Source organism: Leptinotarsa decemlineata, unplaced genomic scaffold, assembly GCF_025532065.1.
Source record: "Leptinotarsa decemlineata unplaced genomic scaffold, Ldec_3_MD MMD2_tig00000010_RagTag_RagTag, whole genome shotgun sequence".
Lineage (NCBI taxonomy): Eukaryota > Metazoa > Arthropoda > Insecta > Coleoptera > Chrysomelidae > Leptinotarsa > Leptinotarsa decemlineata.
In genome coordinates this window covers 2602686-2628806 of record NW_027412538.1, presented here as the reverse complement: position 1 = coordinate 2628806, position 26121 = coordinate 2602686, and the positions used below count along the sequence as shown (strand labels likewise).

General features: G+C 38.5%; 2 protein-coding genes across 3 annotated transcripts in view; one reads left to right on the top strand and one right to left on the bottom strand.

Annotated features, from left to right (window-relative positions):
- The window catches only part of LOC111511679 (uncharacterized), a 295428-nt gene that overhangs the window by 123378 nt on the left and 145929 nt on the right, over positions 1–26121 (top strand). For both annotated transcript variants that reach the window (XM_074171265.1, XM_074171266.1), the window contains exon 6: positions 17410–17596. In XM_074171265.1, the coding sequence (XP_074027366.1) occupies positions 17410–17596 (187 nt within the window). The remainder of the gene's footprint in view (positions 1–17409; positions 17597–26121) is intronic.
- LOC141480793 (uncharacterized) lies at positions 1479–2405 on the bottom strand. Its single transcript, XM_074171262.1, has 2 exons — positions 2254–2405; positions 1479–2190 (listed from the first exon to the last, which is right to left on the bottom strand). The coding sequence occupies exons 1-2, from the start codon at positions 2403–2405 to the stop codon at positions 1479–1481; spliced, it is 864 nt and encodes a 287-aa protein (XP_074027363.1).

The window sequence follows — 26121 nt, the reverse complement described above, 5'->3', positions numbered from 1 at the left end:
ATATACTCATGATGTCGTCGTCGTCATAATCAGCTGAATCAGATGATATACTAATCACATCATCCGCATTATTATCGTCAACAGCATCTATGTCGTCCTGAATACCTTGTTCCACTCGTTCTGCGAAATCATCAGGAAGATCATAGATTCGCTGCAGAAATTGAGCGAAGGTTGTACTCAAATGATCAGACGTTGAATCTATTTCATGTACTTGGATGGGTCCTGTACTCGACATTGTGGAAGAATGATATAGAACTGGGATTGTTGCTATATTTATATTGGAAGAAATGAAATGGAGGGGGTGAAATGTAGAACAGTGTTTGAGATTCGAAAACATCAAGAATGAAACTCTGAGCGATTATTAGGAGAAATTCTAGTGATTATTATGGAAAAAAAACTAATAAGAGGGAGAGGAAGGGAGGAAGACACTGCCCCAGCCTCGCAGTGCCTCGTGTACACCAACCAAAAAGTGTGTACTCCGTGGAAGGAAAGGAAAGGAAATGATGGACGAGTAGATGATTATATGTCATCATCGGAATTGAGGACATCATCATCGATTAGGATTGGGGATGGCGGAGGACTATCCTCGATGAGGATAGGGGATGGTGGAGGACGTCTAACGTCAAGCTCGTCATCAGCATCATCACCAGAGTCGTCGTCGTCATCATCGTCGTCGTCGCTACTCATTGGGACAATGTCATCATAAGCAGGGTCCCACCATCCGTCAGGATCTGGATATTCCGAGTCATCCAAGTGTCCTTCGTCACTGCCAGTGACATGCTGAACTTGCATCCTGATGTCGTGATCCCGGTATTCGTATGGCGGACTGTGGGGTTCCGTGGTGGAAGAGACAACCTGTACCTGGCTGTTATCCCAGTAATTGAAGTTGTACCCCTGATCCGGGCAGCTATAGGGTTCGGAGGTTGAATCGGGTTCCATCTCGATGCTAGCTGATCAACTGAATGTTTCATCAGATGATTTCTACTTTTATACTTTCGAGAGGGAGTGGGAGAGGAGTGGAACATTGAGTAGGGGTAAATTGTAGTGTGACATAAGACATATTCAATGAGTAGGGGTAAATTGCAAAGTGACATAAGACATATTCAATGAAAGAGATACTTGAATGGATAAAATACAAATGAAATATACTTGTCGATTTCACTATGAAACATGTCTATTTTTTTATTTTTTAAATTTTCTTCACATGAAATTATTTACAAGTGATTAGAGAACACAAAAATTGATGTGAGGTATTTGTCTAGAAGAACTTGGAATTGAAATAAAAAAATAATAATGATAATAAGAGGAAGTGAAGAAAAATGCTCCAACCATCGCATTGTTCAATGTGTACCAAACCAAAAAACAGTGTACACCCTTTATTTCACTTCCTTTTCCTTTATTCAATATAAACTTAACAAATATAAACTTAAAACTACCATAATTAAATACTCCTAACTAACCTAAAACTAATCTTACATTTACACTTCATCTACAAAAAGAGTGTCCATAACTGTCACTACTTTTTTGTACAGCTCTATCGAAGAGGTCTTTGCTTTACACCTTTCCTGCAGAGATGCATAATTCCGATCTATTTCGGCCATTTCCTTTTGGAGTTCCCTCCGTCGGTTATCCATTTCAGCCATTTGTCGCTTCATGGTAACCAACTCGGCCTCGCTAGATCGGGCAGCTCGTTCTGCTTTCTTGCATCTCTGCAGAAAAACACTCATCTTTTCACTAACCTCTCCGATAGGCTGTGGCACCAACACCTCAGGATCCGCCGGTGTCGCTGGCAGCGGTGGTAGTCGCGTCACCAACGGCGACAATATCACCAACTCCGGAGAAGGACTCCTCGGAATTTCCACTGCTGCTGGTGCTGCTGCTGGTGTGGAGGCCCTCTTACGAGAGGTCGAAAAACTACCTGCATAAGGATTAGTCCTATTGCAAGTAGCTCGGTACTTTGAAATAGGACCAACCTTTGCTGCAGGTCGTTGGCAAACCTTCTTCACAGCCCTGACTTCCTCCTCCTCCTCGAATAAGTCAGGGCTAGAAGATCTGCACCTAACTCGCGAACGCGAAGTGGTTGGCTGGTCAACCGTCACCGCTCTCGAAGATGCTGCCTCCTCCTGGTCAGCGGACACCGGCAGAATAGACGCCACAGCATTATTCACCTCCTGTGTATTGGTTGCCATTCTGAAAAAGAAGAAATAATACAAAGTTAGTTGATATAAAAAATAACATTCCTAATTTACTTACTCAAATATCAAGTTGGTCGTTGGAACGTACTGCCTTGTTGTGGAGTGGACTGCTCTCGATGAGATGACTTCTCGAACTGAATGTTGTGGAGTGCTCTCCGGAGGGTATCGACTTCGATGCGTGAGCGGTGGGAAAATGGTGGGAGCGCACATGCGCGATGAGGGTAGGGGTGTACATGCGCAAATGTTGGGAGTCGGGGGGCGGGGCTTCGGGGAGGGGAGGGGCGGGGCTTCGGAAAGGGGGCGGGGCTTCGGAAAGGGGCGGGGTATCCGAAAAGTTGGTGGCGACGGGGGGGGGGGGGGGGGGGGGGGGGGGGGGGCGTGGCCCTAACGGGCCCCGCCCACTGCCTGGGCTCCGCCCAGGTGGGTGGGGCCTCCGGCCCCAGGTAGGCGGGACATCTGGAGAGACATCTACGCCCTCTTCGCGCGCGCGTTCGTAACATAATATGCAACCAAACACCTAACCTAACGTATTAACGTATTAACGTAACCTAACCTAGTACGCTAACCTACCGCTATGCAACCGAACACCTAACCTATCGTATGTATTTATTTAACCTAACCTAGTACGCTAACCTACCGCTATGCAACCGAACACCTAACCTAACCTAACCTAACCTAACCTAACCTAACCTAACCTAACCTAACCTACAGTAACTATTAACCTAACCTAACGAGGGAATACTAACCTAACACCTAACCTAACGTAAGTATGCAGCTAACCTAACGTAGCTATTAACCTAACCTAACGAGGGAATACATTCACCATGTTGGTTCCATTAATACATCATCAGTTGGTTTTGGTTTTGGTTGTATTATTCTATGATTTGGATTAATGTTCAGTCCTGGATATCCCAGTCCACCTGATGATGATGGCCTGACTTTATAGTTTCTCTCCAAAACTTCTTTATGGTTTTTCTCCAATACTTCAACTCTCTGTTCCAGTACATCATACTTTTTCATTGTAGTCCCTGTTATGTTTGACATAGCATCAAATTTTTTATTTGTAGACGCTGTTATGTCAGACATTTTTATGTCTACATCACTTGTAAGTTTGTCAAATTTACGAGTGAAAGTTATCCGAGCCTCTGCAATTTTATCGTCAAATGCTTGCCGGGCGTCCCGAGCAATATTGCCTATTGTGGATTGTATTGCAGCTTGTAGGGCTAGAAGTATAACTTCCTTTGCTCCATTAATTTCCCCCTCAAGATATGATACAGTTACACAATCACTCTTGTCAATTGGTTCACTTGTATTTTTCAATATTTTCCTTTGCATGTCATAATGACCATCTTTTGTTAATTTAAAACCATTCCCAGGAGGACCTCGAATGACATTACCACCCCATTTTCTTTTTCTACCAAACTTATCGATTGTTTTAGACATTGTGCACTCTACGATGATTCTCTTCAAACTGATATTTCTGTCATTTACATTATACTATATATTGCAGTAATTGATTAGGGAAATAGAAATAATACAAATAAAATTTTAATCATTTTATATTCATTACAGTAATACATATACATACATACATAATATATTAATATCACATTACTTCTATCATATATTATTAATTATAAATGGCTACATAAATATCAATATTGAATTTTCCGGTTTTGAAGATATTGAATGATATTTCAATCATTGATCTCGGCAGATAATAAATTAATCAATTGATCCAATGGAGTCTCCTGAGATTGTGATTGTTGAATAATATTACTTATCCAACGAATGTTCTCATTTGGATCGTTTTCATAAAATTCAATATCATTATGACCCCAAGGAAGAGTGTGGGTAGTATTCGGAATGATAAATCGTTTATCGTCGTGATATGATAATGCAACTTTATTTTTTAATTCAGTATACATATCATGTAACACGCTTCTAAATGAATTCATCTTTCTGAATATCATACCACCTTGTTCGACGATTTTTTGATAATCTTCGCATGTCAATTCATTCTTTATTACAGATCGTTTAACCCCTTTGGCTTTCTTAAATTCACCATCAACAGATTTCACATAATATGCTTTAGCACCTGTACCATAAAAACTCATGATTGGATCATTTGGAAATTCATCTTTGAAGTTACCCAAGACTGAACTTGTTACTGGAATATTGAATTGGTTAACTATACTGTAATTGGATGTATCAAATCTACTTATGTTAGTTTTTATGAATTCATAAAAATTTTCTGTGTTTACTTTAAGAATGAGCGAGTCGGTATCTGTGTAAAGTAAAGAGACATTTTCATCAAAGTGTTGTTTGATGCATCCATAGAAAAAGTCATACATGACTGTTTTAGATAATTCTAATATGGAAAATCCCAAATATAATGGTTTATCGTAATGAACCTTCACTCTACCCAATTGAATGGCAACGAAATTATCAGTGAAAATTGAACAATTTTTGAAATTTGGTTTGGCTATGAGAGTGCTGGCACCTATATTTTTCTTTATATTTTCCCAATGTGTAACGAGTCTAACATCAATTCGATTATCTACATTCTCCATTGTCTTTCCATACACCGCATTATTCATTAGTTTATAGAAATCTTTAACAGATTTGTTGTTAGACCTATTACGCATTTCAGTATTAAGATCTATATAGGGTTTCATCCAGCATGATTGTTTGAATTTCAATACTCTATGTGTATTCATTACAATCAATCCATTTTTGACAGCTTGCTGTAGATTCCTATAATGAACAATATATTTTCTTTTATCATTCAAATTTGGAATTAATTTGGGAATTTTCGATTGTGTACGAGGTGGTATTATTTTTTCGACTAAAAATGGAAGGTCAGAATGTTTATCATGCAACTCTTGTGGATAATGAATGTCCACTTCAAATACATACGGACTATCAGTACTCACATCCATCACATCGAGATTAAGAATTTCATTTGGTGTCAACCATGTAAATTCACTTGTTGGTAGAGGTTGTGACATACTGTGACCGTATAGATTTGTTGCATCTAAATATGTAATGAATGTGGAAGGTTCGTTGGGATTATAATTGGGTAAAAATCTATTATTTGCTATATGTTTCCTCTCGCTACATTGACTAATTCCACCTCGTATACCTTTTTGAAAAAAGTGAATCATATCAATGTCAGTTAGTAATTCCAATTCAACATTAGTGAACTTCAACATGGCATCCCATGATAATCCAGGTGCAGTGTAATATTGTGCCGGATCTAAGTTATATATCTCTAAACTTGTGGTGCGGAAGTTTTCAAAAATATCACATAGTAGCAATACATCCGACTTCAAATACAAATCAGAGTATTCCCCCAAATTCTGACACTCGAATAAATTCCAAACTTTTCTAGCCCTATCATAATCAGTTTCCGATATATGTTCACAATTGAGTGTGTCATAAAACTGATTTTTTGTCGGAAGTAATGGATAATTCAATTTGTCAATGTCATCAACAAAACTATATGGAAATACACCTTTCTGTCTCATCAAATTGAATTTCTCAATTTGTGGGAAATGTTTGTGCATCTCCAAACATTGATCGGAGGTCAAGTTTGCACCCAACTTCTCCAACGAATTAGTCATAAATTTATAACTATCGATAAATCTCATTTTGAGATAATTCTTCCTAACCACACCATCTTTATCGGTATAGCTGTGTGTAAAGAGATGCTTCGTGAAAGATATATATTTCTCTTTAGTTTGCGGGATAACATCAACTTTCTCTTTATTCCTATACAATTCTTTTATGAATAAATGACAATCATAACCACTTAAATTATGAAAAATGATAGGTATGAAGTTTGGTATTTTGAAATTTAAATTACATTTCGAGTGAGCGGCATGTGATCTTTTCTTTCCTGTGACATGACAATGATCTCTTACTTTGACGTCACCATCAGTAAATGCTTTATTACATATACCACAAGTTCTGGCTGCAACAAACTGTTCTTCTTCTTCGACAGTTTGTGTATCCATTGGTTTAGGGTTTCTGAGATGATTTTCATGTATCTCTTTCAAATCATCTTCAATGCTACTCACAAATTTCTGAGCTGCATCTACACCCCTATATGTAACAAATTTTGTCAAATCATCATTATATGAACACTTTATCAAATAAGCAAATGAATATGGGGCATGTTTGAATGTTTTAATCGTGTATGAACTTCCAGGATTTGGCTCATTCACATGAATCGGTTTAAGCACTGATTCAAAATCAGCATACACTACAAATGGCACCCTCATTTGCCTCTCAAAGTTTTCAAACATTAGTTTATTTTCCGCAACCATTCTACCATATTTATTGATCTTTAAATTAGTAGTTGGTGTTGTGGTACTAATGTGATTACAATCATACATATTATGACGTAAAAGCAATCTCTCATCAGAAAAATATATCAAACATCCGTCACAAAAATATTTTTTCTGTCTATGAGCTGATAGTTGATTAGAAACTAATCTTGAAAGATCTTTGATCCAACAATAGTGACCATTACCGGAGTCATCAGTTATAAACAACAAATTGACATGTCTCCGGAGTCTTCTCTGTGAGTATCGCAATGGACCAATCACTTCATACTTCATTTTACCCTTCTCAAATGTACTCTCTAAACCGTAAACATTAATTGAAATATCATTCCTATCTTCGAATATTTCGATACTCTTATTATTAACTTTAACCGGAAAATCCATACCTGTGACATCTAAAACAGTGGAAAAATGTGGATATGACGTAAGTTCGGACACTCGACTATCTGCAGGATATAATGCTGATGTTATAGCCCAAGCAAAACAATATTGATCTTCATTACGAACATTCACAACAGCTTTCTTCCATTGAATACATTGAGGCAGCTTCACATATGAACGTCCTTCCAGTGGACTGTATTTATTAATGTTGACCTCGAGAAACAATATTTTTTCACAAGTCCAACCTGAATTATAAAAAAAAAAAAATATTACTATTCAATCTTATTGAAATTTTTAAAAAATAAATACCTGAGTCACGATCCTGGAACTCAGTCGTTTGTGCCACAATTACATCACGGAATCCATCAAAAACAGCATTCAAATCTGAAGATTGGTCCACTATTTTATTTTGGGAATTAAATGACTTCGTGTCCCTCGAATCATCAGTCTGAAGAATATAATTCCCAAAAACTTCCATATTCACCTTGATGCTTTTATGGATCCTGATGGCTGATTCCAGTAATTCAATGACCTTCTGCCTAATCTTATTGAAAAATGAAATGTAGTCACTGGTTACAATCGAACTCTCCACCCTGTATGTAGCAATGCGGCAATTGAATGCATTCGTTATAATTTGAACACCGTCAGACAATTGAACACATGCATTATTTTTATGACTCATGGTTCTTCGGTGAGAATTCACTTGGCTCATAGGAATTGTCACATTACAACAATTGCACGTATACATAGGTGTTGCATTATCCACTCTCACCCGTTTCACTGCAGGCCCTCCTTGGCAACTCTGGAGCTGATGCCGACGAAGATTATCACTACGAGTGAAAGATTTACCACAGTCACAGGAATACATTTTATATAATAGTTCTCACTAACTCACTTGATGTAAACTGACATAGCCAACACTCGTACGCTTCTTAAATACACTCTGATAGGACCCGTCAAGACGTCATAGCCAACCCCACTTCTCAACTACATGCGCCAAGATTACCTCCCAACTGAATGCGATAACAGATGTCGATATACGAGCAAGCAGTGGTCGTTGCGGTCTCGGAGAGGGTAGACGCTAGGCAAACAGTCCTCGGCTGCCGTTGTGTCACCATCGATAGCGGGGCTAGAGCGAACCTTCATCGCTTCAGGAGAGGTGAGGGCAGACCGATGAATACGCATTACTCTGCCACACGTCGTGGAGTGAACATGTCGCTCTCTAGCCGTTGAACGGTTATTGCTGTGACGTCACTCCACTACTAACTTGGTGCCCTAACACCGATGGAGCATTTATTACTTGGAGGATCTTCGAAGTATGCAGACGTATGTTTGTACATAGACAAACAAGCACATGATGAAACCCTGTACCGTGCATTCTCCTACACACACACACACACATAAACACACAAAATCTCATATGAAAAAAAAATCTGAACGATCCATGCACCAGACACTTCAAGGTCACAACGCCTTGACTTCACTGCACAACAAAAAAAAACTTCACCAAACAACAACCAATAAAAAAGCAATTAATACGTCATAGTGGTGGGGGGAGGCCGAGAATCAGCTGTAAACAACTACTCAGCTACAGCTGCATATTCTCCGAATGTGTAGAAACAGTGGTTGGGAAGATATATTTTGATATTATTTTTGAAATTTCTCAAACCTACAGCATTTTTCAACTGTCTAAGAATAAATAAAGCACTAGACAGTTTATGAGTAGTTGCTTCGATATGGCTGAACCAACAAAGTCTAGCATCAATATGAATACCTAGAAACTTAACACTGTCTCCTAGTATAACACTGGTGTTTGAGGATATCACAATATTCTGGGTTTTTTATCGTTCTGTTTCAGTTTATCTGCTGTGAAGCAAGTGTTTGCTAAGGTTTTATTTCTGTCCATCATTAGAGGTAAACTGGTATGTGTTTGACATTACAACCAAATTTTTATATTCAAGTACCACTTTATTGTGAGATTTCCAATGGGTAGTTTACAAAACCACTACACGTATTGAGATAAAAAGTAATTGAACTATTTTCTTTTTTAATTCATATATTTATACAGGGTGTCCCTGGACTTCCTCTTTTCCTCTCGGGAATGTATAGATGGGGTCAAAATATCACCAGTACTTCATATAACTTTTTTTCCTAAAAGTCTTCGTAACCAAGTTACGGGCCCTCGAAGTTACAAAATGAAAAATGTTTTTCTTTGATAACTTTTCAAGTGAATATTCAAAATCATCCAAATTTTGGTAATTGACCAAACAAATGAATTCCTTCGATGAGCTTTCATGCAGGAGTCAGTTGTTTTGCTACAAAGTCAGGAACGGACTACCCCCGATGGTCCACACCCCAAAACTTTGAAATGACAGATATTTTTCAATATTTTTCAACAAATTAAGGTTACTTGGACAATTTTATGAATAAAAGTACTCTTGTGGAAAGTCGATCGGAGCAACGAGTCTTGATAAAAATGTAGTTTCACTCGACGACATCAAACCCGCTCGTCCACCATTATTTGAAATGAATAATTATCAAAGCAGAAATAATAATGATAACGTTAATTCAACAACATTTATAACAGGAATAATACAAAGTATGCTAAAATGAAGTCGTAAACAAAAAGTACAGTACCTATATGGAAGTTTAAGTCACAATTGTGATAGCAGATATTTTTTCAAAAGAAATATCAAGTTCTGTAGATTCGTGGTGTTTTTAAACTAACAAGCTACTCTACTATGAAATATCGAATTCATTCCATATTTTGTATGTACATAATACGTGTGGAATAATCACGTTTCGTGTTGATCAGTTATCTGAATCTCATGAAACTCAACATTCGAATGTTTCAAATTCTTCTTCACAGCTAAACTGTTGAGGAGTTTCACTGATAATTATAATTTTATGGGAGAAATTCTTTAACACGAATCTAAATTTAGCTGAAAAAACGCACATCGGAAAAAATATTTACTATACTAATAAAAAGCAAACGAATGAACTACAAAAACGGCTGCACATGATCAGGTGAAAAATATCCAGGGAATAATTATGTTCCATTTCTTTCACAGATGTTGACAAAAAAACCTTTTAGAAAGTTTTGATAGAAAATGAGAAACTGGAATGCGATTTTGTTTTGTTGAGTGGTGCGTTGTCATATGACTATCACTGTATTGTCAATATTCTATAGGATATTTTGAATTTTTTTGATATGGCCGAACAGTTTACATTCAATGAATATGCAGATATGCATGTATTTTATGGACGAGCATTTTGTAATGCTGCAGAAGCTCGTCGTCTGTATTCCGAGCATTTTCCCAATCGAACGGTACCGTCAAGAGAAACATTCGAGCGTGTCGATCGCAGCTTGAGGGAGACAAGTATGTAATAATTGATAATTAATTTGAGCACGTTGTTTTATTTCGATATTATTGTAGGTACAGTTTTGCCAAAACGAGGTGGTGAGGGCGCTCCTAGGACTGTACGTACCGTTGTATTGGAGGAAAATATTTTGGAAGCCGTCGCTGATGATCCTTCAATGTGCATCAGAAATCTATCAGAACAGTTCCATACATCCAAGTCCACTATTCATAGAATAATTAGGGAACAACTGCTCCACCCATTTCACATCCAGAAGGTACATGCCATGACACCTCAAGATTTTCCAGCACGACTGGAATATGCCAATTGGTTCATGGATAGGCAAAGAGAGGATATGACTTTTATTATTCGAGTTTTATACACTGATGAAGCAGGTTTCAGTAGAGATGGAGTTATCAATTCTCATAATCTCCATATATGGGCCGAAGAAAATCCCCATGGGATATTGCAAACCAAACACCAACGGAAATTCAACGTGAATGTTTGGGCTGGTATCATAGGAAACCATCTTATAGGACCATTCGTTCTACAGGACCGATTGAATGGAGAACGTTATTTGGAGTTCATTCAGAACGATTTGAATGGACTTTTGGAACATGTTCCATTGCAAACCCGAAGAGATATGTGGTTTATGCATGATGGCGCTCCTCCTCATTTTAGTTTGATTGTGCGTGACCATCTGAACCATATTTTCCACAATAGATGAATTGGTAGAGGTGGGCCATATTCATGGCCATCGCGGTCTCCGGATTTAAATCCATTGGATTTCTTTCTGTGGGGGCATCTAAAAAGCCTCGTTTACGCTACACCTATTCACACAAGAGATGCATTGTTGAATAGAATAACATTACATTGTGAAGCCATACGAAACGATCCTGGAATGCTGTTTCAAGTACAGAGAGGGTGTCTTCGCAGACTAAGAAAATGTATAGAGAGAGAAGGTGGTCATATCGAGCAGTTTCTGTAGCGGATTTTTCATTTCTGTTTGCTCTTGAGGCTCTTGAGTTTCGTTAGTTAAACGTGTTTGCATTATAAAAATTCGTTATGAACATTTTACCTATCATTTCCATTTTCCTTAAAAACTAATATTTTCGAATAATGGTAGACATCTCAGGACAAATGTTGTTGATAATTATTCATTTCAAATAATGGTGGACGAGCGGGTTTGATGTCGTCGAGTGAAACTACATTTTTATCAAGACTCGTTGCTCCGATCGACTTTCCACAAGAGTACTTTTATTCATAAAATTGTCCAAGTAACCTTAATTTGTTGAAAAATATTGAAAAATATCTGTCATTTCAAAGTTTTGGGGTGTGGACCATCGGGGGTAGTCCGTTCCTGACTTTGTAGCAAAACAACTGACTCCTGCATGAAAGCTCATCGACGGAATTCATTTGTTTAGTCAATTACCAAAATTTGGATGATTTTGAATATTCACTTGAAAAGTTATCAAAGAAAAACATTTTTCATTTTGTAACTTCGAGGGCCCGTAACTTGGTTACGAAGACTTTTAGGAAAAAAAGTTATATGAAGTACTGGTGATATTTTGACCCCATCTATACATTCCCGAGAGGAAAAGAGGAAGTCCAGGGACACCCTGTATATTTTTAACGTCATAAAACAATTCAACCAACTGATTAAATGGACACGTAACAAACTGAGTATTGGTACTCAGTTTTCACTTCAGAAAACAGATTCTATTTGTTAATTCAGTAAATTCTCGAATTCAATAATTTCTAAGCATTCCAATAGATTGTCTTTCAAATTTTTCTCTTCCAAATGTATTACTTCATAGTCATAGTTGAATTCACGTCCCCCTGGAATTGGTCTTCACATTCAAGAAACCAACCGTATGTTCTTTAATTCTTTGAGGAAAGTTTCTACATGTTTGGCCAAAGTGAAGTTTTGGGCAAGAAACAAAAGTGAACTTGTACACTCTTGAGCTATCTGAAACTGAAGTTTTGTCTGCATTGTTTCGAATAAATTATTTTAAATCGTCATTTATACAGTTAGCTGCTACATAACCTTGTGAATGGCTTGTTTCCGCAGTTTTTTTAGGAATGGAGCCGATATGCCGATATTGTATACCTTGAAGCCACCGTTGAAAGTAATTATGCATGAGATGCATACGATTCATTGCATTATTTACCTCCATTTCAGTGGTGGATTTGATTTTTTTTAAGCCTCGACCACCAGGGGTTATTGGCTTCACGGTAATTTACATAATATGTTTTTTATATCACATTGACTACAATAAGTGAATCAGAAGTAACTAGTAACTCATATTTTATGTAGAAAATTGATTCCTTTCAGAAATTTTAATAGTTTATTGCTTGACTGACCGGGCACTCCACCAAAAAGTGTTTCACAGTTAATATTGTTTCACTGATGTAGCACATGGGGACTTCTTCTCTCTTGTGAAGATAACTGTGAGTTACGCGTGTGTGTCCAATTCGTAGTCTGGATAAGGTTGTTTGAATTTTTCTCTTTTGTGGTATATTGCTTCATGGTAGTACTGTTGATTTCATTTCTGAAAGTTAGGCTTTAGATATGTTCCATTTCGTCTGTCACTTGGATATTACGGCTTTCCTGATGTGCGGTTTTAGATTGTTACAGTAAATGTCGGGGCAAGTAATTGTGCACTCTTCAAGTTTTGTGGCATCCTTGGCTAAACTATCGGCCTACTCATTGAGTGAATGGAATTAACAAATTCGACATACTTGCCCAACAGCCTACCTGTACCACGAAAACAAACAGGTATTAACTACCTATATGTACCAGTATAAAAAATGTTAGCCAACTATGAATTTCATGTTCAAGGTTGCCCATAAAAATCTCAGCTAACAAAATACTCAACGGGTTTTCCATTATTAGCCCTTCGCTAATGAATCGAAAATTATTTTCAGAAACACAAATAGTATGTAGGTCTAGAATTTTCTGTTTCACTACAGGATTGATATGATTTCTGTCTAATGCGTAAACAGGTCAATTGTTTCAATTGCCGGAATATTGTGAAGTACTGTGTAAACTGTTCAGTGAAAATCTCACAATGAAGACTTCATTGCTTTGCTGACGACATCACACTTGTCTCGTCATTCCATTTAGATTCCGGGACGTCGGCTATGGAGGCACATCTTCACGGGCAGCAGGAGATTGCATATCTCAATGAGGATCTAGAAGTGATTTTGAATTGAAGTGAAAGTAACCCAGGCACCGGTTTTCTCCAAGAAGATGTCTCCAAACCGGATATGATAAGGTCAGGACAGACAATTCCGCTTTCTTCTTCGATAAGTTTGTTGGGGGTTGAAATGGATATCAATATGTCTTGGCACACTCATCTCGCTGGAATCGCAAAGGCTGCTTCTCAAAAGCTTGGAACACTGTTCAAAATCAGAAAACTGTACACACCTCAGCAACTTTTGTTGCTTTATAAAGCTCAGATCAGACATCTGCCCCCAAACATACCCTGAAGTTGCTGGATTTCATCCAGAAAAGAGCCATCCGCCTGATTGGAGATGCAAACATCACGTGCAACCTTGATAGCCTGGAACATCGAAAAAAGGTTGGAGATTTATATCTTCTTCTATAGATACTTTTACGGGAGATGTTCAAGTGACTTGGCATATTTGATTCCACAAAGCTGTACATAACAGAAATACGCGACGGACTGTGGCTGCTCATCGTTTTGAGATTCGATTGTGCTTGTGTTTAGTCTTCAAAAAAAACGGCTGCCTGAATAATAGCTCCAGTTTGTACTCATTCGTTTGATCCTGTGCTATTTGTCTAGGATTTATTTTCCTAACAGAAGCCTAATTATTGAGTTTGAGAAGTTAATAGCAATGGATAAATATTTTTAGTTTTAACTACTGATACTTTTAGCCTCCATTTTCTATCCATACGAATTTCTCAACTCTAACTGTATCTGAACAAAGTAGATTCTCTCTTTCACTTTCAGTCAGTCGGTAGCCAAGCGGTTCGGCGTGGGTGCTTTGTTCACTCACTCGAATTGACTGCCGTGTTGGTCGGTGGTTCAAGCCCTAGTCTGAACGATCGATCTTCACTTGCTACCGTCCAACCCGTGTTAGGAATCACACGTTAAAAGGTAAGACCTCGTTAATCCTTAGCTCGCACAAGTTTCGACTTCTGAGGGTTGTCGTTCGTAGGGGTGCAACAGCTGGTTAACGGAGAAACAGATTTTAAACGGATTTTAAACAGATTTTAAACAGATTCATATTCTAATGGTTTCCCGAGCACAAATGAATGAAAATTTTTTCGCAGGAACTTTCGCTTGTTTTGACAGAGTGGTTCGTGAAAAATATTAACATTAGATGGGCTAAGATGGGATGGGTCAAAAGCCCAATGTCTTTTGGCCCCAATAATCCAAACAATATTCTCAGTCTTTGAAATCGAATATGCGCCGGTTCTATGACAATTCTCAAATATTCAAGAATTTCTGGTACAGGAAAACTTGAACATAACGAGTATTCATCAAATGATACTAAAATCTCTCCATCTCGCAACCTCACATCTCAAATTATACTACCCAACAAATAAAAAAAAAATTGCGACTTATGGCTATATATGAGAGTTTAAAGCATCCTGACTGCGATTTCAACATCAAACATTTTCCATCACGTAAAGATTTTGAGTTATAGTTGTTTAATAAAAAAATATCCACATTTTATAGAGAAATATAAGATCAAAACAAGAAAAAAATAATATATTTTGAGGATAACAGACTTTATTTACAATACACATGAGAGAACATTCAAAAGAAATCTTTTGTACATAACCTTTTTTGCGAATGTTGTCTTTCGTTTATATGTTTCATCGTTTTCCCTTATAAGGAACCAACAATAATCCCCCATCAATTGGTGCATCCCATCTGCCTTGGTAACATTGCTTCATTATCAGTATGTCTTAGTAGAACCTTTCCCCTTGTTCGTTATCAACAGCACCTAAATTTTCTGGGAAAAAATTCAAATGGGAGTGCAAGAAATAGAATTTGAGAGATATGTGACATCCCATTCTGCAGTAGTTTTCAAAAAGTGTTTCGTAATTTTCTACTTTTTCGTTCCCTAAAAACTCCGAAACAATTCTTTTGAAAGAAATCCACGCAGCTAATTCAACGTTACTTAATTTTTGAAAAAAACTGTTGATCACTTAGTAGTTTTCTGATTTGTGGTCCTTCCTTGAGCTTTGCATCACTTAATTTTGGAAAAACTTGTTTAAGATAATGAAAACAGAAATGAAAATTTCTATGTTTTCTACTTGCAGTAACTAACGTTACTGCAGTTTCGTCCTATATGGACATTCTCAACTAATACAATAAACTAACTAGTTTATTATGTTGTTATTATGTTGTATTAGTTTGAGAATGATCATATAGGATGAAACTGCAGTAACGTTAGTTACAATTAAAAGTGGTAAAAAATATAGAAATTTTCATTCCTCTTTTCATTATGATCTCCTACCACGTAGTAACGGCTACATTCATCAATTTAGTGTTTAGGATATTTAAACGCATTACCTTATTTGTATATTCCTTGTAGAAAATGTTTCATTAACCCCAGTTTGATGTGTAATGGAGGTAACAAAACGTTTTTGGGATTAGCAGAGAAAACAGCAGAACTTCGCAAATCTGCCCTGAAGACCTAGTTATAGTCCTATAACTTTTAGGTCACCACATATTTGCCACTTATACCACTTATAACTTATTGCATTTATGATAAGTGACATACTTACGTGTATTTCCTTCATGGCAACTGCATGTACAAGAGGAATAGAGGGTCTTTTGTTACCGTTATGGAGCGGAACGGCTTTTAAACTTGTTTTAAACGAATCTATAAATAAACGCCATTCGTCCGGGTTATGTGCAAATCCTAATTTTTCCATCACACCATTTGGATTTACACAAACACACATTTTATCCTGCATAGTAAAAAACGAGGATAGATGGTTACGGTTCCTAAATATTGTAACTTTGGTTGTAGGGGCTAGTAAATTCCATTGTTGTAATCTAGACCCTAACAGTTCAGCATTCTCTTTGGATAAGTGGAGGAAAACGGGAAAAGCAAATTTGGAATGGCGTGTTCATTAAGTTTTTGTGAAGAAAATAATAACTCAAAAATCTCACATGTTAGGAAATATTTACTATCATTTTTGCATTTAGGGATCAAAAATTAACAAATCAAATCAAACTTTATTCATCCATTCCATAATTGTCATTTTTTACAGATTGTTACAGATAATATAATAATATAATATAATATAATCCTGTACAGAGGTTACAAAGAACTGCCTTTGGCATTACGGTCGTAAATTGGCTGTCAACTAGTGATTATTAATTCGAGGAGAAAATTCAAAGAAGCCGCATATATGTTGTCCAACAACGCATTTAGCCAAGCCAACGTACGTAACATATAGAAACCTTTAATCGAGCGGAACACCACCAACTCCCGCCAAACGGTCAGCTCCCGCTAAAAAAGCAATGAAGAGGAGAGAGGGAAGAGGGAATATTTGAAAGCAGTCGAAGCAGTCAAGCTTAAGACAGATTGTGAGATTAAAAGAGTTTCGAACTGCTTTGTTAACCACTTCATAAGTAGGGGAATTGAAGACGGATGTGATTACTTGCACTGGCTTGCCACAAGTGGATTTTCGGCAGTGTGTAGAGTCAGGAACAAAGACGATCTGATAAGCCATAACATCGAAGTATGATTATATTGAACGTCTACTTTACTTACAAAACATTACACAAATAATTCTTTCTGAAATTTAATTTTTGTAAAAATTTGCGTTATTTCTAGTGCAGAATTTATTTGTTTATATTCAATCATACTTGGTGGTCGTGGTTTGAATATTTTGAAAGTATACTTACTTGCCTGAATATTCATGAGAGAGTAATCAATTACTTCACTAATGCTTTTGAGATTTCTATCTAGTTTCAATAAAATTTCATCACCTCAATCCCGTATGGAAAGCTGATAGCTTCAATTTTTTTCAGGACATAATCAAATTGAATCGTATTCTCGCATCATCAACCCAAAACAACAGGATTATTCTTATAGAGATTTTTCAGTTCGACACGTTTTCTTTCCATTAGTTCCAGATCACATCAGGCCCAGGGTGTGCTCCCTCCCCGAGAAGCCGTACAATCCCCGACTCAGCGATGACCTCTATCGACTGCGGACATTCAGCATCACCAACAAAGGGAGCGTGGTAAACTGTGGGGATTCCATCATAAACAGGAGGTCCAGGTCGAATACGAGCGTTAATTCTACGGCGAGCAGGTGAGTGATTTTGATCGACTATGTCTATCCACAGGGGTCGTTATAGATGATTTTGAAGTTAAACTACTCTATGATACCAGCAGATTATAATCTAAGAACATGTTGAGTACATACATATAAATTTGTACTGAAACCTAATTAGTTTTTTACCTGTTTGAATTCAATTTCAAAAATTATTGAATTAACATACCCGGAACTTGGACAATATTTTCCTTGTGGAAAATAAAATGAAAATCGGAGAGTCACCTTTTTCATGAAAATTTTTAGAGACATTTGGTTTGGTTATTACTTACACTCCTAACTTGGACACACCAAGAATAGTGATTTTCTGTACACGTGTACAGATTTCATAGTTGTCGGTTTATTAGTTTGTCAAGAATGGATCTGGGTGAAGTGATAACCGTGGACGAACAGAGCTGACCATTGTCCGGATTGTTGGATCAAAGACGTCCAGGAGGTGATTGCTATCATCATGTGCCTGGGGAATAACAAAGCCCCAGGTGTTGTTGGGATTGAGGCAGTTCAACTTCGTAACCTGCCTCGAAAGAGTATCGTACAACTGGTATATATATCATAAATGCCATCATAAAACACCAGCACTATCCGGATTGTCTGGATCATCCGGAGGTGGTGCCCAACCATAAGATTGGAAAACCAAAATCGCTCATCGATAGTTATCATCCGATCTCAATGCTCAATGCAGTGGCAAAGGTTATTGCCTGAGTAGACTTCTCCGCCTGGAAGACAGGATAAAATTCCCGAAGAGCAATTTGGGTTCCGGCTAGGTCGGAATACGACTTCGCAACTGGTGCGGATTGTTCACTGAGAGAGGGAATCCCTCAACCAGGGGAATAATACGGTTATGATCCTTTTGAACATTTAGGAAGCTTTCTACATAGTTTGGATAGAGAGATGTGTCGCCAAGATGTTGTTGACAAGGATAAGGATTTTCGAATACTACCTGAGCTACCCGTTTTTTCCTATACTTCTCCTTGTTCCAAGCCCTCGCCCACTCATTCCCCTATGTGGGAGAGATGTATATCTGTTTTTCATTTTGTACATAAGACTGTTCATTGGAGCCCTAGCATTGTAAAAAGGAATAGGCAATGATGTTTTGATTTTAGTTCATTAGTTTGTGGAATATAACATTTTGAGTGAATCAACTTCTGTTAGTTTGAAGAAAATGGATAAAAGGAGTTCAGTACGTTGATGAACCATTGCTTTTTGGTGAAGAAAAAATACTGTTGAAGCCAAGTCTTGGCTTGATCAACATAATTCAGACGTTGCACCAAGAAAATCAACCGTTGAGAAGTGGCTTGCTGAGTTTAAACGAGGTGAAATGAACATCAAGGGCGATGCACGCAGTGGGTGCCACAAGAATGTTGGCAGTCTACAAAATAATTTTGGATGACCTCAAAGTGAATTTGATCGAGATAGCTCTGAAGATTTCAAAGAAACGTGTTGTACATATCGTACATGAATATTTGGGTATGCAAAATCTCTGTTCTAAGTGGGTGCCACGCGAGCTCACAATTGACCAAATACAACAACGAATCAAATGATGATTCTGAGCAGTGCTTGAAGCTGTTCCAACCTATCATTTCGTTCAATCAATGCTGTTTAATCACCATCCGGTTGAAAATACAGGGTGATTCAAAAGTACTTTGACAAACTTCAGGAGGTGATTCCTCACAATATTCTAATATGAATTGTCTAAATAAATAAAGGTCCTGGAACGCTTCGTTTCCAAGATACAGGATGTTGAAGTTTTATTTTTATTATCTTTTTTTTTCAAATAACTTTTGAAATACTGAACTTAATTAAGTGAAACTTGGTAATAGGATGTTTTTGAGGTATCGAATTCGACCCTGATGTTCTTATTGCTCTTACTCGTAGGGGGCGCCACCTACACGTCTTTTTATTTTTTAAAGATTCATAACTTTTTCAGGCGTACTTCTAGCACATTTTTCAGTGAAAAAATCGATTCCTCTATCATATCTACGTAAATAAGCTACCCTTGTTACTAGTCGCTGTAAGCAGCCGTTTTCTAAATATTTGGACTTGAAAATTTCAAGTCGATTATTTGATAATCGATGCATGTTGAAGTTATTACGAATATTTTGCTTTCTTCACAAGAATGCTTTGGAAATGAATTTGATGTTTTACTCGTTTGAAGAGGTCATTACTGTTGGGTACGTTCCTTTATGACATTCTCAAGTGAAATAGTTATTTTTGTATCAAGGGTGCATAATCAGTATTTGTTTTATTAAAATTTGTAAGAAATGTCTACATTTCATTTCAGGAAATTTTGAATATGTAGAATAAACTAAAATAAACGAAACTAAATTGTATTCAAATAAATTGTTGGAAGTGTCCACCTTCAGCGAAGATACAGGCAGTCAGTCGTCTAGTCATTGAATCTCGTACCCGCTCAAAAAAAATTATTTGTGTGTTTCTTATTGTTTCACAGGCGTCTACTATTCGGTTTCTTAGATCTTCCTCGTTCACTACTGGAGTCTTATAAACTAGTGACTTCAAATATCCCCAAAAATAAAAATCTATCAGGTTTAGATCTGGGGACCTTGGTGCCCACGCCTGGTTAGGTTCCTCTACACCCCTACCGATCCATCGATTTGGATAGACTGTGTTAAGGAATTCCCTGGCTACAACGCTAAAATGGGCCGGAGCCCCATCATGCATAAACCACATGCGGATACGAATTTCTAATGGTACATTCTGAAGTAGTCCCCGCAATTCATTTTCTAAAAAGTGTCTGTAAGTTGCGCCATTCAGTCGGAGCGGAAGAAAGAAAGGACCTATCAAGTAATTATCAATTATTGCCGCCCATACATTTAAAGAAAATTGATACTGATAATGCCTTTCACTAACTGCGTGCGGATTTTCGAGAGCCCATACATAGTTGTTATGAAAGTTTGTGATAGCATTTCGGGAGAAGTTTGCCTCGTCCGTGAAGAGTATATATCTTAAATATTGAGGATTTCCAGCCAATTTTCTCAAAAACCATTGACACATAGCAATGCGTTGGGAAAAGTCTCGTGGCAAAAGAGCTTGTACCCTTTGAATATGGTATGGATAAAACTGTTGATCGTGGATAATTCTCCAAACTGAGGACTGGGTAGAATTGACAGCTTCAGCAATTACTTTTGTGCTTGTTTCTGGATTCTCCTCGAAAGCGTTCATAATAGCTTCCTCCAATTCTGGGGTTTGGACTGCTCGTGGTCTTCCAATAATATTAGCTGCCCTCTTGAAGCTACCTGTTTCTGCCAAACAACGGTGGAGACTAGCAAATGTTGGAGCTGAAGGCAGTACTCGATTAGGAAATCGCTCCTGGTAAATACGTCTTGCTTCGCGCGCATTGCCATCCGCAAGGCCATAAATGAAATGCATATCGGCTAAATGAGCATTATTGTTCAAATAATCCATTTTTTCAAAATAAGTGTTTTCTACTTCTACTTACGGAAACTTCAACAAAACGTCTAACTGTCACAAAATATGTAATTACCAAAACTACTCACAAACGTCAAATTTATTTTCAAAGCATTCTTGTGAAAAATGCAATATATCCGTAATAACTTCAACATGCATCGATTATCAAATAATCGACTTGAAGTTTTCATGTCCAAATATTTAGAAAACGGTTGCTTACAGCGACTAGTAACAAGGGTAGCTTATTTACGTAGATATGATAAAGGAATCGATTTTCTACTGAAAAATGTGCTAGAAGTACGCCCAAAAAAGTTATGAATCTTTAAAAAAGAAAAAGACGTGTAGGTGGCGCCCCCTATGAGTAAGAGCAATAAGAACATCAGGTTCGAATTCGACACCTCAAAAACCTCCTATTACCAAGTTTCGTTTAATTAAGTTCAGTATTTCAAAAGTTATTTGAAAAAAACGAAAATAAAAATAAAACTTCAACTTCCTGTATCTTGGAAAAGAAGCGTTTCCAGACATTCATTTATTTGGATAATTCATATTAGAATATTGTGAGGAATCACCTCCTGAAGTTTGTCAAAGTACTTTTGAATCACCCTGTATAAGAGATCCACCCGTAAAAAGTAAATTATTTTTTTGTGAAAAGCTCTTTTGGATCTCTATTTCTCTATGAATGATTAGAAAGTGATGTTCTATGTCGTGCGTTATCAAAAGATTACTAGTCCTTTCAAACATATTAAGGTCGAATTCTGAAAAAAGTAGAATGGAAACAAGTAAAGGCGTTTCCTGAAACATCACCCTCAACATTACAACTCTGTGTGCCTTCTCAAAGGAATATATGCATTTTCGCCACTTCCACTACCATTGACATTATTTTAGAATCGGCGTTCGTCTGGTGCATTGTTTCTTATATTTACTTTTCATACATTCATGCGTGTAATAATTATTTATAGGTATAATTATAAAATTTATCGACTTGTTATAATGGTGATAACATAATTCATCATTTTCATTTATCATTCATTCATCATATTATATTTAGTTTCAGTACAGAATGTTTTTTGAGATATGATGTACTCTTGTCGATCCATTATTATCATTATCATCATCACTATCATCATCAGCAGTATTATTATTTCCATTAGTATCATCATTATTATTATTTTGTGTCGGTAGCCAGGCGGTTCGACGTGGGTGCTTTGTTTACTCATTCGAATTGTCTACCGAGGTGGTCGGTGGTTCAAGCCCTAGTCTGAACGATCGATTTTCACTTGCTATCGTCCAATCCGTGTTAAGAATCACACTTTAAAAGGTAAGACCTCGTTAATCCTTAGCTCGCACAAGTTTTGACTTCTGAGGGTTGTCGTTCGTAGGGGTGCGACAGCTGGTTAACGGAAAAACAGATTTTGAACAGATTTAAACAGATTTTGACCAAAAGGTTGGATGGTCGGGCCCTGTCCCCAAAGTTTCGATATATTCGAGAGGGCATGCCGGCGTCATTAATCATTGACCACTTTCCACACCGTAAGGTAAAAGGTCGTTGGATACAAGCATTATGTGTTAATCTGTAATCATGAACCTTCGCATCCAAAAGAGCCAGTTCTTGTGGTTCAAGGGGTTCAATTCGATAGAGCACCTTACGTGGTCTGCTTGTCTCCACTGGTGGCATGATGTCACTCTCTTTCCAAACCGTGCTAACAGGTGGTAAAACTGTCACTACCACCACTTCATTAACAGGCTTGGGAGGAATTATATAGCCCTGTCGCCGAAGTTAAGATACACAATCACTTAGGTTTCGGGAGGTAGGTAGGTCTGAAGTGAGTGGTTTTATTCGACCCTCCACCGCAACCCATAGGGGGTCTATTGTGGCTCACGCCTATTCACACTCGGCCAAATAAACCCAGCTTCTTAACGAAGCTGATTAGTTTGTATCGTGAGTGGTCTTTCCGGTCAGATGGTGAGACTACGGATCTGTCGAACTCAAATAACCTGATTCGGTCCCCAGCGGGGCAGGCACAAAGTATATGCAGTTTCATCATTTTCCAGACAAAGGCGACACACACTGTCTTCCGACAGTCCAAGTCTCTGCATGTGATGATTCAAATGACAGTGACCTTTAAGAAGGCCTGTTAGACATCGTAGTTCATCCCTAATGTAGTCCAACAATTGTTTGGATTCAAGCTTCGAAGAGTGAATAAACGCCTTGGAGTGAGCCAATCCTGGCAGATTCTGCCAGAAGTCCATAACTCTTCTTGCCATCCAGGTGTTCAATCTTTGTTTGGCAAAGCCTAAAGCGATGCCAGTGACAGGTTCTGGTCCAATGAAGCCGCTTGCAGCACCCTCCTTTGCAAGAGAGTCAGCAGCTGCATTGCCTTCCAGGCCAGTATGGCCAGGAATCCAGACCAGAGACAATCTGTTCAGTCTTCCTATCGAGGAAAATCTTTTTTGGCAGTTTGCTACCAATTTAGACGTTGCTCGGTAGGAGCCAAGAGCTTCCAACGCCGCTTGACTGTCCGAGAATATTTTTATTGACTTGTGAGTGAGGTTGGATTTACCAATCTCTCCGCACACAATTCAATAGCGTAAATTTCCGCTTGAAATACAGTCGCATAAGTTCCTAGGCAGGTAGATACCTCTGTCCTGGGTCTGCGACTGAAAACACCTGCACCAGAACCGGAAGGTGTTTTTGAACCAACAACTATCTGCTCTTAATATTTCCTTCTCCCGCAGGATCCAGGCCTCTCTACTCGAGAATAGTACTTTATAGGGCATTTCGTAGTTGACAGTTGGAGGCATAAAGTCAGAGGTTATTTCCAGAATGCTGTGATTTCCAATGTCAACCAACAGTCTGTTGCACTCTGCATTGAATTGATTTGTGCAATTGGCAATGTGCACAAGTCTCTATGCAGTCCATTCAGCCTCTCTTTCCAGGAAAATGTGGAGAGGAGGTAGATCTAGAAGGATATCCATGGTTTCGGGAGAAAAATGGGACCTAATCTGGATTCGTGTAACACCACAAGCCATTCTTGCCATGCACCCTCTTTGCGCGGGCTACTATTCTTGGATCAATGCATAGAACTACTCTTGATTCATGCGTCCAGCAAAAGCGTCCGGTGGCATTGCATTCGTCAACTGATGACTAATCCTTTTTTTTGTAGGACCCACCATCTTGCCTTTAACCTCTAGTCCTAGGGAGTCGGTTGTGGGGGCCGCTTGCTTGATTTTATATGACGACGTGTACAGTCTATCGGGAGGTTAGCCATATAGTCCTCCCGAGTGCGCCTGGGCTGCTGTCCGATTTTGCACCATTCGTTCGGGTAATTGATGGCGCAACTCAGCAGAGGCCTAAAATATTGAATGGACATCCCTGTTCATTTTCCATTTCTATTTTTTTTTTTTTTTTTTTTTTTTTTTTTTTTTTCACCGTAGTGTGCGCTGGTCAGGCCCTATCCCCCGAAGCCCCGATACATTCGGGAGGGCGCGCCAGCATAATCAACCAATGACCACTCCCCACACCGTGGGGTAAGTGATCATTGGGTCCGAGAATCATGTGCCCTGAGCAAACGCAGTGAGCCAAGAATGACAGCCTTCTGCATCTGTGCGGCTAAGATTTCTGCCTTAATGCGGCAAGCCGGTATGATTTTGAGATTCGAGAGTAGAGAAGACATCATTCCACCAAGGACTCCAACAATCAGAACGACCATCTTGACAGAGTGATCTGGATAGAGTCTGCGGAGTTCGAAGAGAAAATCTCGATATTTTATCCGTTTTTCCTCCTCTTTTCTGACGATATTCGTCTCGCCAGGAGCTGAAAACTCCACGACAAATATCGTCTTGATCTGGTGGTCGAGAAGAACTACATCAGGCTTATTAGCTTGTATGAGCCTGAGGGTGGGGAACGAATAGTTCCAATAAATTCGGCACTTCTCGTTCCCCACAACGGATTCAATATCCCCCGGAGCGTAGGGCAACACCGGTGTCTCGTCAATACCGTAGGAGTGCCGTAGATGATAATATAGCACCCTTAGGGCCGCGTTATGTCTATGGATATAGGCCGAGACCGCATATGCTGGACATGCTGATAGCAAGTGCATTAGGGTCTCGGGCGCCTCGCGGCAGGCCCTGCACCTTGTGTCAGGAACCTCTATACCCATCACGCGACTGCGGTAGACTAAGGTGTTAAAGACACCATCCTGGCAAGCCATGATGAACCCCTCAGTTTCCGACTTCAGCCCACTCGACCTGAGAAAAGCGAACGTCAGGCGCTTTGATAAGCCAAGGTCTTCAATATTATTGAAGAAGACCCCATGCATTGGCTTATCCCTGTGTCTCCGCAGAAGTAAGGTGATCTCTGCGGCTTTTATCTGAGCTTTTTGCTGAACGGGTTCCAACTCGGTGACAGAGTTGTAGTCACCTCGTTCAGAGTCGAAAACTATACCGAGTTCATCAGCAGAGGCCTAAAATATTGAATGGACATCCCTGTTCATTTTCCATTTCTATTATTATTATTATTATTATTATTATTATTATTATTATTATTATTATTATTTTACTGAAGGGTCATCTGGATGGGTCCGAGAATCATGTTTCTAAGCAGACACAATGAGTAGAGACTCTCAGCCTGCATTTGTGATTTCTATCTCAATGCGTTGCTCCGGCATGATATTGAGATTCGAGAGTAGAGTGGGCATCATTCCATCAAGGACCAAGGAATGACCAGAACAACCATCTCAAGAGAGTAGTCGCGATATAGTGTGTGGAGTTTGACAAGAAATTCTCGATATTTCATCCGTTTCTCCATCTCTTTTCGGCCGATATTCGTTTTACCCGGAGCTGAAAATTCCACGACAAATAGCGTTTTACTGGGAAGGTCGAGAAGAAAGGCATCAGGCCTAATAGCTTGTATGAGCCTGAGGGTGATGAATGAATAGTTCCAATAAATCTCACACTTCTCATTCCCCTCAATGGATTCATTATTCTCCAGAGAATCGGGCCACACCGATATAAAAGTGCCGTAGGTGTTGTAAACTAAACAGAGTGCATCAGCCTGTCAGGCAGCTGCTCCAATTCCT

What these genes read in the sequence shown, in the direction of transcription:
- LOC141480793 (XM_074171262.1), bottom strand. Translation starts at nt 2,405, where the DNA reads ATGTGCGCTCCCACCATTTTCCCACCGCTCACGCATCGAAGTCGATAC. An exon ending in ACGACCAACTTGATATTTGA is followed by an intron (nt 2,191 to 2,253) that starts GTAAGTAAATTA and finishes CTTCTTTTTCAG; the next exon opens with AATGGCAACCAATACACAGG.